Source organism: Elgaria multicarinata, chromosome 6 (genome assembly GCF_023053635.1).
Source record: "Elgaria multicarinata webbii isolate HBS135686 ecotype San Diego chromosome 6, rElgMul1.1.pri, whole genome shotgun sequence".
Lineage (NCBI taxonomy): Eukaryota > Metazoa > Chordata > Lepidosauria > Squamata > Anguidae > Elgaria > Elgaria multicarinata.
This window is the reverse complement of record NC_086176.1, coordinates 3,370,652-3,384,568: the sequence shown is the minus strand read 5'-3', so window position 1 is coordinate 3,384,568 and position 13,917 is coordinate 3,370,652. Positions and strand designations below refer to the sequence as shown.

Here is a 13,917-nt window from a genome sequence, read left to right as displayed (position 1 = left end):
AAATTCATTGTTTGAAGAAGCACTATGTACTAATGAAGAACATGTTATCTCTAAGGTGTATAAACTATTGTTAAACCTTGAGACAGAGAAGGAAGGAAGGAAGGATTGTTTGGTAAAATGGGAAAATAATTTTGGGTATACGATCCCAGTGGAATTATGGAAAAACATGTGGACAAAAAGTTTAAAATATACATTAAGTACTAGACTTAAGGCAAATTTTTACAAGATGATGTATAGATGGTATATGTCTCCTTCAAAGTTAGTGAAAATGTACAAGGCTTGTCTGGGAGACTTAGAAATGTGAAGAACAAGAAGGAATCTTTTACCACATGTGGTGGTCTTGTAAAAAAGCAAAAACTTATTGGGTTAAAATTCATTCATTAATGCAAAACATTTTAAAGATAAACATAAAAATGAAACCAGAAGTATTTTTGCTTGGACTTATGGATGAACAATTAAAAGAAAAAGGACTGTTATTTCAATATACGACAACAGTGGCGAGACTACTGTATGCACAATACTGGAAAAAAAACCAAGTACCAACAACAGAAGGATGACTTCTCAAGGTGTTGGAGTTGGTGGAGATGGCGAAAATAATGGCGTTAGTAAGAGAAAAATCAATAACTGCATTTGCAATGGAGTGGAAACTTTTGATAGAGTATATACAAGAATTGCAAAAGATTTTTTTTTTTGTATCTGGATTCTATATATAATTTGTGATTTTTTTTCTTTCCCTGTGGCTTTTTTTATCTTTATGTAATTCTGAGCTGACTAAATAGTAATAATTGATGGACGCAGTCTGACATGAAGATCGCTTCAAATAGAGTATATCCTTATGTATGTGTGTGTTTTTTATTAGATGTATTATATGTGATGTTATGTATTCTGTATTGAAAAAAACAAAAGAACTGAGAGTTTGACATCTTGAATGGAGACGGGAAAATATTCTAAGCCTCTCAGTTCTTGAACAATATCATTTATATAAAAATTGAATAGAAATGGTGCCAAAAGTAGGGTGACCAACTGTCAGGATTTCCCCTGATTTGTCCTGGTTTTTGTTCTTTCCATGGTGTCAGGGGGGATTTTCTATAATTTTCAATAATGTCCTGGAATGACACACCTTCCCCTTTAAGGCTGCCATTAGCATGGCAGGAGGGAATGACATGCTTTCTTGAGGCACATCATTCCCCCACCTCGAGTTCCAATTGAGGTCTTAAAGGGGAAAGTGGGTCATTCGTGGACATTATAGACAAGGCCCCAATTGGAGTGGATGGTGGTGGTGCAGAATGAAATCCTTTCCCTTCCTCCACTCCAATCGGGTTCTTTAAGGTGGCGGGGGAATAACATACTTTCTGCAGGACTCAGAAAGCTGCTTCCCCACACACATACTAGGTGTCCTCTTTTTTGGTTTCCCAAATATGGTCACCCTAGCCAAAAGGCATCCCTGTCGGACTCCCCTACCAGTAGGGATATTATCAGATAATAGCCCATTTGCCCCAAGTCTAACCCTAAGGGAAGTATTGTTATAAAGCAATTGAATTAAGAAGAACAGCCTTCTGTCAATATTAGTGGTGGCTAACTTTTGCCAAAGGTGTCCCCTGTATATTAGGTCAAAAGCAGAAATGAGATCCACAAAAGCAGTAAATAGCTCTTTTCTACCATTTTGTTAATAATTTTGGATCACATGATGGAGGACAAAACATTGATCTATTGTGGATTTACCCTTCATAACCCCTGATTGTTCTTCAGCAATAACAGCATTTTCAGTTGCCCAAGACTCCAACTTTCCCAATAAATACTTTGAATATAGTTTTGATACAATACTCAAAAGCCTGATGGGTCTAAAATTCTTTGGGTCAGCCTTGGAACCTTTTTTATGAATAGGGACAAACAAATTTTGGGAAATTGGCATAGAGGTATGCAGATATTTTGAAAACAAAACATTTATGACCCTAGCCAGTAGAGATTTGAAACATCAGCAAGAAGATAGTTTGTTGTTTATTCGTTCAGTCGTTTCCGACTCTTCGTGACTTCATGGACCAGCCCACGCCAGAGCTTTCTGTCGGCCGTTGCCACCCCTAGCTCCCCCAAGGTCAAGTCTGTCACCTCCAGAATATCATCCATCTATCTTGCCCTTGGTCGGCCCCTCTTCCTTTTGCCTTCCACTTTCCCTAGCATCAGCCTCTTCTCCAGGGTATCCTGTCTTCTCATTATGTGGCCAAAGTACTTCAGTTTTGCCTTTAATACCATTCCCTCAAGTGAGCAGTCTGGCTTTATTTCCTGGAGTATGGACTGGTTTGATCTGCATACTTATGATCAGTGCAACAGAGTAAAAGAGCCCAGTGCAAAGCAAGAAATACACTACTCAACAAATGAATTCGACGACTCCCTTGCCTCAGATGAAATGAGACTTTTAAACTCTTTTTTAGTCCTTCCTTATCAGTCAACGGATGAAATCATTAGCAGAATGACATCCCTGCGAGATACTTTTATTCATCTTTGGCCCCCAGAGAAAGCCAACACATACCTGGATTGAATTAGGGGGGAAATGCCTAACCAACATAGAGCTAAACATTGGGAACATGTGGAGAAAAATCCCCTCATAAATAAAGACAATCAAATTGGCGAGGAATACTCTTCTATCAGAGAATATAACTGCACTGTCCCTTCAAACGTTCCCATAACCACTGTTGAATGGCTGCAAATAAAGTTTCTTAATCCAGAAGAATTAGGCCACTCTGACCTGAAATCAACAAACCAAATTGCAACTACAAAAAACTCGGATAGTTCGCCCCTCTCAACCCCAACCGTGGCTCACCTCTTTCCTCCGCTACCTTCGCTCCTGTTCCCGGGCAGCAGAACGCCTGTGGCGTAAGACCAGGGACTGGGTGGACTTCGTCCATTACAAATTTGTTCTCTCCTCTTTCTCTTCTGCCATTTCACTGGCCAAACAGCAGCACTACTCAACGTTGATCCAGTCAAATGCTAGGCACCCTCAGCGGCTCTTCACGTCCTTCAATTCTCTTCTGAAGCCTAATCCACCATCTCTCCCCGCCTCTCTGTCTGCCAATGACTTTGCCTCTTTCTTCAATGCTAAAATCCAAACTATTCGCTCCGATCTGGCCAGCTCTGCTCCGCTTCCAGCTCCTGTTCCTCACCTGTCAGTTCCTCCTGCAACTCTCTCGGCGTTCCCTTCGGTCTCAGCTGATGAACTGTCTAAAATACTGCGCTCGTCAAAGCCTTCCACTTGTTCCGTGATCCGATTCCCTCTCGAGTCTTTATTAATCTTATCCCCGCTATCCTCCCGTCCTTGCGCCACATCATTAATTCTTCTCTGTCCTCTGGTTCATTTCCTTCTGCTTTTAAACATGCTACAGTCTCTCCCATTCTCAAAAAACCCACTCTTGACTATCTCTGTCTAACTACCGACCTGTCTCTCTGTTGCCTCTTGTCTCAAAGATCCTGGAACGTGTGGTCTACTCTCGTTGTCTTGACTTTCTCTCTAGTAACTCTGCTCTGGATCCCTTTCAATCTGGATTCCGTCCTTTGCATTCCACTGAAACAGCCCTTACCAAGATCACCAATGATCTTCTTACTGCCAAGTCTAAAGGCCATTATTCTGTTCTTATTCTCCTTGATCTAACTGCAGCCTTTGACACGGTTGATCACGATCTTCTCTTAGATTCCCTCCATGACCTTGGACTCTGTGGCTCTGTCTACAACTGGTTCACCTCCTATCTAGAGGGTCGCTCTTTCAGCGTGTCGGCTAACGGCTCCTCGTCCTCCTCTTTTCCCCTTTCAGTAGGGGTACCGCAAGGCTCGGTGCTTGGCCCGTTGTTGTTTTCTTTATACATGCTGCCCTTGGGTAAGCTTATTCAATCTCATGGCCTCCAATATCACCTGTATGCCAATGATACACAACTATATCTCTCATCTCCGGAACTTTCTCCTGATGTTCATGATCGTATCTCGGCATGCCTTTCTGATATCTCAGCCTGGCTGCTTCATCGTTGTTTGAAACTTAATATGGCAAAAACCGAACTGCTTGTTTTTCCTCCTAAACCTTCCCCTCTCCTCTCATTCTCTCTTACTGTCAACGATGTCACGCTTACTCCGGTCAAGGAAGCTCGTAGTCTTGGGTTTATATTTGATTCCTCGCTCTCCTTTATTCCTCATATCGAGGCAGTAGCTAAATCCTGTCGTTTCTTCCTGTATAATATTGCCAGGTTCTGACCATTTTTGTCTGTCTCTTCTGCCAAGACTCTCGTTCACGCACTGGTTACCTCTCGGTTAGACTACTGCAACCTTCTTCTCTCTGGCCTTCCTTCGTCTCACATCAGTCCGCTGGTCTCTGTCCACCACTCTGCCGCTAAGATCATCTTCTTGGCCCGCCGCTCTGACCATGTCACTCCACTTTTGAAATCTCTTCATTGGCTTCCAATTCACTCCAGAATCCAATACAAACTTCTCCTGTTGACCTTCAAAGCTTTTCACGGCCTAGCTCCTGCCTATCTCTCCTCTCTCATCTCACACTATTGCCCCGCTCGTGCGCTCCGCTCCTCTGATGCCATGCTTCTCGCCTGCCCAAGGACCTCTACTTCCCTTACTCAGCTTCGTCCTTTTTCTTCTGCTGCCCCTTACGTCTGGAACGCTCTTCCAGAACACTTGAGAACTACAAACTCAATCACAGCTTTCAAAACTCAGCTAAAAACCTTTCTGTTCCCTATAGCTTTAAAATATTGAGTTTGTTCTGACTCTATACTGTTTAGCTTCACCCTACCCAGTGCCTGTTTACACTTCCCTGTGCCTGTCTGCATTCTCTTTCCCTCCTTATTGTTTACTACAACTTTATTAGCTTGTAAGCCTATGCGGCAGGGTCTTGCTATTTACTGTGTAATCTGTACAGCACCATGTACATTGATGGTGCTATATAAATAAATGATAATAATAATAATAATAAATAATAATAACCCTTTGGCAAGAGGCAGGTCTGTGTTTGTGGATAAAGGTGGGGAAATAAACCAAATCGTAGAACTGGACTGTCTATTACTGTTATGTCTGGTCAATTGCAATTCCTGTACATATGAATTGTTCTGTCCCAGTATATTTTATCATCTGCATTTTCCAATATTATTTTGGGTGAGTACGTATAGCGTGGTATAGGTTGTTTGATGAGGTTGAATTTGATGGCCAGGTATTGGTGAATTATTTTTGCAGCTGTATTCTGTCTCTCCATATAGTCCATTCCTGCCAGAATTTTACATCCCCCTGTTACATAGTCTGTTGTCTCTTGGAATTGATGACATCTCCTACATGAATCTTTTGTTACACTATTATCTTTTATTGTATATTTTTGGTAGTTCTTTTTTGCTATGACTTGATCCTGTATGGCTATTAGGTATCTTTCTGTTCCAGGTAATAGCTCACCCTTCCTAAGCCATTCATATGATGGTTCTTTGTTTATTTCCTGCCTATTCGAAGTCACCATATGCTTGCCATGTACTCGCCATGTGCTCCTGAGAGCTGTGATTGAAGCTGCTGCTGGGCCTGAAGGGGTGTGGCCTGATTGCTCTCAGCAGCTGAATGGGCGGGGAGTTTCATTCTGTTTCCTGACTCCTAGCAGAGCAGAGAAGAGGAAGCTGCCCCAGCTGGTCTAGAAGGTATATAAGGAAGTGAGCTCCCAGAGAGAGAGCAATCAGAGTGAGTGAACACGGAGAGCAAACAGGAGTTTGTCAGGGGGAGTTTGTAAGAGGAGGTCAAGGGGGAGGCTCCTAACAAAAAATTGTGTTCTTGTAACACACACCCATATAGTATGGAATGCCTAACATGAAGTTTGCCTTTAAAGTGGCCGCACACTAGTGGGGGATCTACACTACTGCTTTTAAAAGGCTTAAAGCACTTTGAAAACGTTTTGAAAACTGTATATGCAGTGTGTCCTGGGCCCAAACAGTTCTCAAAATTATTATAAAGCTCTTTAAAGCAGTAGTGTAGATCCCCCCCCCATTTTCATTCAATCCCAAGATCTCTTTCTTGTTCAGTCACTGCCAGCTCATTAGGTTAAACTTGAAGTTGTTTCCCCCCACCCTTATTTAAGAGCTTGGCATCTAGACCCCTATATATATTTAAAACACTTTTCTTTTCTTTCTTTTTTTAAAAAGGGGGTAACAATGATGTTTGTAGAAGGTGACAAATTGTGTTTTATCTCCATTTATTTACCTATGCTTTTTTAACCTTTTAAAACAGATGTTTGAAGGAAAGGAAAAGCGATTGGAACTGATCCAGGAGTTGCGCACCACTCATGCGCTCCAAGAGGATGGGCAACTTTTGAAGAAGGCTGAGAAGCAAGTGACTTTGGCATTGCAGCGGCAGCGGGATTTGCATGAACACAAGGTTTGCCTCTAAACGTTGAGGGAATTCCCCCATGCCTCATTTAAAGACTGGCATAGACAGTTTGAAATGTGTGGGGTTTTTTTAATTATAAACAAAATAATAATAGCGTATTCTTGCATTACTATTAGCTGTCTCTCATGGAAAAGCATTTGGCTCGGGTAGAAGGGAGAGCCCTGGCAAACATGTTGGATTTCCTGTCCAAAGAGCTAATCAGGCTACAGGAAGAGCGGCGGATCCATGCTTTTGCTATGTTAGCTGAAAGGCAACGCTGGATGCGGGAAGCCGAGGAGAGTGGACACCGCCAGGTGGAAGAGAGGCGCAGGCGCGAAGAAGATGAGATCTTTAAGCAGGCACGTGGGGGGGAGGGAGTCATGGAGCTCCAATGGACCCAGTCCTGGTCGTGGAACAATTTTGCCCTGATATTTTCACAGTAAAATGAGCTATCTGTGCGATTTGTAAAGGACATGTTTCTATGAGGGAGGGTGAAGGGAGGGAGCCAAAATCCTATGGGGCTGGGTACGCCTCACAGTAAAAAAACTGGTGGTTGTTTTTTTACTTTACATCCAGATTTTCTTAGGGGTTTTCTTAGGCACAGCGTACCCTTTCCATACTTTTGAGTAAACTCAAACCCTGTCAGTTAGCTAGAAATTACCACATGCAACTGATAATTGGTCATTTGCTTCACACACAAAATGCTTTTGCTAAACTAAACCTACAGTGAGCTACACAAATTTAAAAAATGAGCTCTTAGCTTGGCACAATGATAGGTGGAATTGCGTGAATTCCCTCCACACAAGAGCCCTTTCACACAGGAGTGCTGCTGAAGTGGTCTTGAAATCTTGGTTGCAATCAACATTTAATATAGCATTATATTTAATGCTATATTAAATATAGCATTAAATATGCTATATTTAATGCTATATTTAATGCCCTTCATCATGGCCAAGATCTTTCTATAATGGTCCAGTTGACATCATTTCATGTTAACCACCCTGTGCATGCCAATTGCGTGCCAACCAGATTTGCTAGTTATCCTCGCTGGTGCAGCTTCTTGTGTTATCTGAACCTGGTGAAGGTGGCTTGCTTGGGTGGATAAAAAGTCACAACCCTACAACAGCCTATGGTTTCTGGGTGGCTTGATAATCAGATCAGCCATTGTTGCCCTTCTTGTGTTATCCTTGCTAGATTCAGAGAGCACAAGAAACAAAGGTAACTATGCAACTCCAGCCAGCTCACAACCAGCATGTGATTAGCATGTGATCAGGCCAATCTTCACAAGTAAGTTCTATTCAGCAAGATCCATGGGTCTTTCAAATAAAAGTGTACTGTTTTCAGATTCAGCTTATTTTGTTGCAACCTCTTGATTCTAGCTGGAGGGTTAGTGAATAATTTGCTCTTGAATAGCCTCTCTTTGAAATGCCCAGTGTTAGTTTTCTTTTTCATAGGGCTCCTTAACTACTGGTTTTTTTTTTCTTTTTTCATATTTTTAAAAAATGTTAATCCACCATGGATTGTATTGCATTTTTTTAATATCACTCCAAATCAGGTCTGGGGAAAAAATAATGAGGGGAACACAGAAAATAGTGTGGGCCTACAATATGGAAACAATAGCATCCATATGTGGCATAAAAAGTGAGTGAATAAATCACAGACTCATAGCATAGTAGAGTTGGAAGGGCCCTATAAGGCCATCGAGTCCAACTCCCTGCTCAAAGCAGGAATCTACCTTAAAGCATACCTGACAGATGGCTGTCCAGCTGCCTCTTGAAGGCCTCTAGGGTGGGAGAGCCCATGAACTCCATAGGTAATTGGTTCCATTGTTGTACTGCTCTAACAGTCAGAAAGTTTTTCCTGATGTCCAGCCGGAATCTGGCTTCCTGTAACTCGAGCTCATTATTCTGTGTTCTGGGATGATTGAGAAGAGATCCTGGCCCTCCTCTGTGTGACAATCTTTCAAGTATTTGAAGAGTGCTATCATGTCTCCTCTCTGTCTTTTATTCTCAAGGCTAAACATGCCCAGTTCTTTCAGTCTCTTCTCACAAGACTTTGCGTCCATCCTGGAGCTGAACCCCCTCCAGCTTGTCTGCATTGTTCTTGAAGTGTGGTGCCCACAACTGGACATAACGGCATCCCAAAATAGCATGTATTTTTTGCAGCCACATCACACCATTGGCTCATATTCAGCTTGTGATCTATAACAATTCCAAAATCCTTCTCGCTTGTAGTATTGCTCCATCCTATCAAGATCACTTCACTTTTGCCAGGGAGCAAAAACCCACTTTTGGAAGAAGTCTGAGCCAAAGTAGGAATTGAGCACTTCAGCCTTTTCTTTGTCATCTGTTATCAATTTGCCATACTCATTAAGCAGTTGAACCACCATTTCTTTCCTCTGTCTTTTACTAACATATCTGAAGAAAGCCTTTTTATTGCTTTTAGCATCCCTCGCTAATCTCAGCTCATTCTGAGCTTTAGCCTTCCTGACACCATTTCGGCACTTCTGCGCCACTTGTCTGTACTCTTCTTTTGTAGCCTGGCCTTCCTTCTACTTCCTATATGTGTCCTTTTTGGTTTTCAGGTCATCTCTAAGCTTTTTGTGAAGCAACATTGGTTTCTTCTGTTGTCTTCTTTTTTCCTAGTTGGAATTGTTTGTAATTGTGCCTTTAAAATTTCCCTTTTCAAAAACTCCCACCCATAATGGACTCCTTTTCTCATTAAGACCACTTGCCATGGGACATTACTTATCATAGTTTTCAGTTTATTAAAATCGCCTTTCCTGAAATCCAGAGTATGCGTATGGCTACACTCAGCTTTTGTTTCCATCCCTATTAGTCAGTATTAAGTCAAGGATAGCCGATCCTCTAATTTCTTCCTCCACTTTCTGTAGAAAGTTATCAGCCACACATGTCAGGAATTTCTTGGAAGGGCCACTTTTGGCAGAATTTGTCTCCCAACAGATATCAGGGTAATTAAAGTCCCCCATCACTACTACATTTCATTTCTTTGAAACACTGGCAATTTGCTTTTCAAAAGTTTCATCCTCGTCTTCTCTTTGATTGGGTGGTCGGTAATAGACTCCGACTATCATGCTCCTTTTATTCCTTGTCCCATTTATTTTAATCCACATGTTCTCAATGGAATTACCATTTGTGCAGGGATAAGTATTTTTAACATATAGTGTGACTCCACCTCCCTTTCTATTTCTTCTGTTCTTTTTGAATAAATTATACCTTTCAATTGCTGTATTTCACTCAAGGGAGTCATCCCACTAAGTTTCAGTTATGCCTATCAAGTTGTATTTGCCTTCATTTATTAAGAGTTCAAGTTCATTCTGTTTGTTTCCCATACTCTGGGCATTAATATATAGACATTGAAGTGCATGTGCTTTATGGTCTGGCTTCTTTCCCACATTATTGTGAGGACTATTTGGGGGCATTATTAGAGCTGTTCTCTCTGTTAAGGTGCATAAGCCTTCATCCATTGTTTCCTTCAAGTTTACATCTCCCTCCCCCATAGGATTCAGTTTAAAGCCCTCCTAATGAAGTTCTTCGTGCTGTGGCCAAAAACATTCTTCCCAGCCCTTGTGAGGTGCTACCCATCCCTTGTCAGCAGTCCATCTTCCAAGTTGAGTAGCCCATGGTTCCAGAATCTGAATCTCTCACGTCAGCAACACCTTTGTCACCAGTTGTTCATCCAGAGTATTTTTCTTTCCCTTTCTATTCCTTTTCCAAGAACTGGGAGGATGGATGAGAAAACTATCTGGCTGCCAAAGTTCTTGAGTTTCCTTCCCAAAGCTTCAAAGTCTGACATGATTTCATCATAGCTCTGCTTGGCAGTATCATTTGTTCTCGCATGGATGTGAAGAAAAATATGTGTCAGTTGGCTTTATGAGCTTTGGCAACCCTTCAGTCACGTCTCCAGGAAGACAGCATACCTGGCGAGTCTATGGGTCTTCGCAACATACTTGAGTTTCAATTCGACGCAGCAGGGAGTCTCCCATGACTACTCTTCTCTTGTTGTTGTTGTAAGCCTTGGTATTGTTGCCTCTGGTCAACTGACGTTCAGCCTCTTGTTCACTGCTACATGGGCTCCCCTGTAATTCTTCCTCTGCAGACTGTCCTCCTGCTTTCCAGTACCTGAAAGCAGTTAAATAACTCTAGTGGTTCTACTGGTGCAGAATGTCTTCTAGTTCTTCGGCTTCTGTCACCCCGTTCCAGGAAATTTCCTCTTCATTGGCTTTCCTCACCTCATCATTCCCTACTACTGCTTCAACTTGCTGTTGCTCTTCTGTCTCTTGTGCTTCTCTCTGCTGTTGAAGTTCCACCATTCTGTCTAAGAACCCTGCCTTCTCTTATTCCTTGGAGGGTGGACACTCATCACTTAAGTACACTAACTTTTTCTTCTAATAGTTCACCCAGCTTGCACTTGTTGTTGCATGTGTACACCATGTTGATCTCAGGCAGGAAAATAAACATTGCATACACCTTGCGTGTCAGCACCACTGGATAATCCTTTCAGTCTGTAGGCCTTTCTGACTGTACTGTCCTCCCTGAAGGTTAACAACAGAGTCCCGTACTATATGGATGTGTCTTACAAGAACAATTTTTGTTAGGGTCTTCCCCCTTTACCTCCCCTGCCAAACTCCCCCTGCCAAACTCCTGTATTCTCTCCCTGTTCACTCATTCTGATCGCTCTCTCTCTCTGGGATCTGGCTTCCTTATGTACCTTCTAGTCCTCCTGGTGCAGCTTCCTCTTCTCTTCTCTGATCAGCTAGGAGTCAGGAAACAGAATGAAACTGCCTGCCCACTCAACTGCTGAGAGCAATCGGGCCAGGCCCCGTCAGGCCCAGCAGCAGCTCTCAGGACATGTCCCTTTAATCACAGCTCTCAGGAATACATGATGAGAACACAGTGGCTTTAAATAGGCAACTTCCTGTATTTACTCGAAGCCCCTCTCCTCTTTGCCTTGGTCTCCTCTTCCAGTACACTTCCCTATACAAACTCCTGTTTGCTCTCCCTGTTCTCTCTCTCTCTCTCTCTCTCTCTCTCTCTCTCTCTCTCTCTCTCTCTCTCTCTCTGAGAGCTTCCTTCCTTTTGTACCTTCTAGTCCAGCTGGGGCAGCTTCCTCTACTACTATAAGCAGAAGGCTAGTATAAAAGCACTCATGGTATAAATTGCTTATAGAACTACCTTTACTGCAGGAGAAAAAGCTCACGTGAATTGTTATGAAGAAAAATATTCTGTGCTTGTTTTCCCCCCAGGTCGTTAAGGTGCACCAGAGTACAGTTGATTCTTATCTAGAAGATGTCATCTTGAGCAGCATGGAGACTGCAGCTGAAGAACAAACAAGAGAGGAAATTCAGAGAGTGGCCGTGCAAGTCAATAATGTTGCTTATGAAATGGAAATGCGGTATGGGTTCTCAAGACTTGTGGCACCTTAAAGCCTAATCTATTTATTGTGGGATAAGCTTTCATAGAGCCTACTTTCTCAATTGGGCTCTTCTAGTTCACAGAAGTTTTGTTACAACAGACTGATACAGCTATTCCTTTGAAATAAAGAAACATCATGACACAGATGTATTGAAGTTTAAACATGGATTTGAAGGGTCCAGCTAACCAAGAAAGCAGCTGAATGTCAAAGATGGATTGGACACCTCCACCTCTCTCACCCCATAGAATCATATAATAGTAGAGTTGGAAGGGGCCTACAAGGCCATCAAGTCCAACCCCCTGCTCAGTGTAGGAATCCACCCTAAAGCATCCCTGACAGATGGCTGTCCAGCTGCTTCTTGAAGGCCTCTAGTGTGGGAGAGCCCACAACCTCCCTAGGTAACTGGTTCCATTGTTGTACTGCTCTAACAGTCAGGAAGTTTTTCCTGGTGTCCAGCCAGAATCTGGCTTCCTGTAACTTGAGCCCGTTATTCCGTGTCCTGCACTCTGGGATGAGTGCAGGACACAAACTTCCTTCACCATTTTGCAAACTTTTCAGAAATTTGTTGCATTACTGCTTCCCATCTGTGTCATTCAAGCAGAGGAATATGGTTCATGTACACTTTTTAACATCATCAAAGTGTTAGGAACATTCAGAACACACATCTCCCCTGGTTTAAGAAAGTTAGCAATACAAATCCTGCCATTCCCCTGCAGCAATGTTACTTCCCATCCTGTTGATTATGTAGAGATGAGATCTCATCACACAACTGGATTGGGGCTGAGGAAAATACTTCTCTCCCTGCACCCCAGCCATTATCTGGGAGGTTTGGTGAGTGTCTCTCACTGATCACCATATGCAGTTCTTCATAAATAACTCTCGATGTATAACAAAAAGAGAAAAAAATCGACATGAGAGGAAGTGAAGAAAAATGTCTTAACACATTTGATCTGCTCCATAGCCAAAGTCACCTGCAGTCTGAAGAGATAGTGGCAGAGCTGGTTTATAGCTTCCTGATCCCTGAAGTATGGAAAATAGCCATTAAGGAGAAAGGTGAGAAATGTGGACACATTATTTGCCTACTGAGACAACTTTGCATTCTGAATTCCTAGCCAATTTCTCCTATTGAACAAGTTTAGCCCAATTTTAGCATGCTATAATAGTAAATAGTCACTAGTTTTTGTGTTTTATATAAGATCTTCTCCAAAGTAAACCCATACAAAAGACAAATGGCTGTATCCAATGCCTACTGGTGGAATGGATACTCTGGTGAAACATTTCCCATTCTCCCAACCTAGAGATCTACTCTGGAGGATTGGGGGCCCTGTGGAGCAGATTTGGGCTTGGGGGCATACAGTGGGGAAGAGAAGATGGGGAAGAAGTCCCATTTCACAATTGAACATTGGATGTGACATTGGCTATAACCCAAAAGCTAGTAACCATCTGTCACAGGCGTACCACTAATAGCACTAATGACACTACTTCTCATCCTGTTTATCTCTTAAATTGGACAAACAAACTCTCACCAATGTGGATTTGGTATATGGGGAGTACGATATACCATTTGGACTTTTTACATACATGATTATTATGATTTATTATTCTGTGAGCTCCCCAGAGGGGCTGATGCTACTGATGGCTATTCCTAGGACAAGCTAGGTGAAGATGCCCCCATTTTGAAGTCTCTTATTTAGTGTATATAGTGTACATATGCTTTGATTTCTACCTTGCTGGGAAATATATTTATTTATGTGAGGAATTTATAGTCTGCCCTTCAAGAACATTCCTATTTTAGAACACACTAAAACAAAATTAAAACATATGAATTAAAAATATTATTTAAAACATAAAATCACTATGAGCAGCATGAAAACAAGAAGCCAAGCTAAAACAGATTAAGCTGAATGAAAAGGCCTGGGAAATTCTCCACTTGATAGATAGATGCTACGCAGGCTACCCTGGAAAAATATGTCATCATTGGGGTGCCATCACTGAGAACCCCCTTTTTCTGGTAGTTGCCCACCATATCTTGCATGGCAGAGAACCCAGAAAAGCATCTCTTAGTAAACAGATAGCCCTTGATTCAGGTACTCTGGTTCC

At 42.2% G+C, this 13,917-nt stretch overlaps 1 protein-coding gene across 2 annotated transcripts in view; it reads left to right on the top strand.

Moving 5' to 3' along the window:
* Positions 1 to 13,917, top strand: part of CFAP91 (cilia and flagella associated protein 91) — a 133,431-nt gene that overhangs the window by 85,749 nt on the left and 33,765 nt on the right. The window contains exons 13-16 of one of the 2 annotated variants that reach the window (XM_063128829.1): positions 6,244 to 6,390; positions 6,519 to 6,740; positions 11,648 to 11,796; positions 12,779 to 12,870. In XM_063128829.1, the coding sequence (XP_062984899.1) occupies positions 6,244 to 6,390; positions 6,519 to 6,740; positions 11,648 to 11,796; positions 12,779 to 12,870 (610 nt within the window). Of the gene's footprint in view, positions 1 to 6,243; positions 6,391 to 6,518; positions 6,745 to 11,647; positions 11,797 to 12,778; positions 12,871 to 13,917 lie in introns of those variants that run through there. The other variant, XM_063128828.1, reaches the window with a different exon arrangement.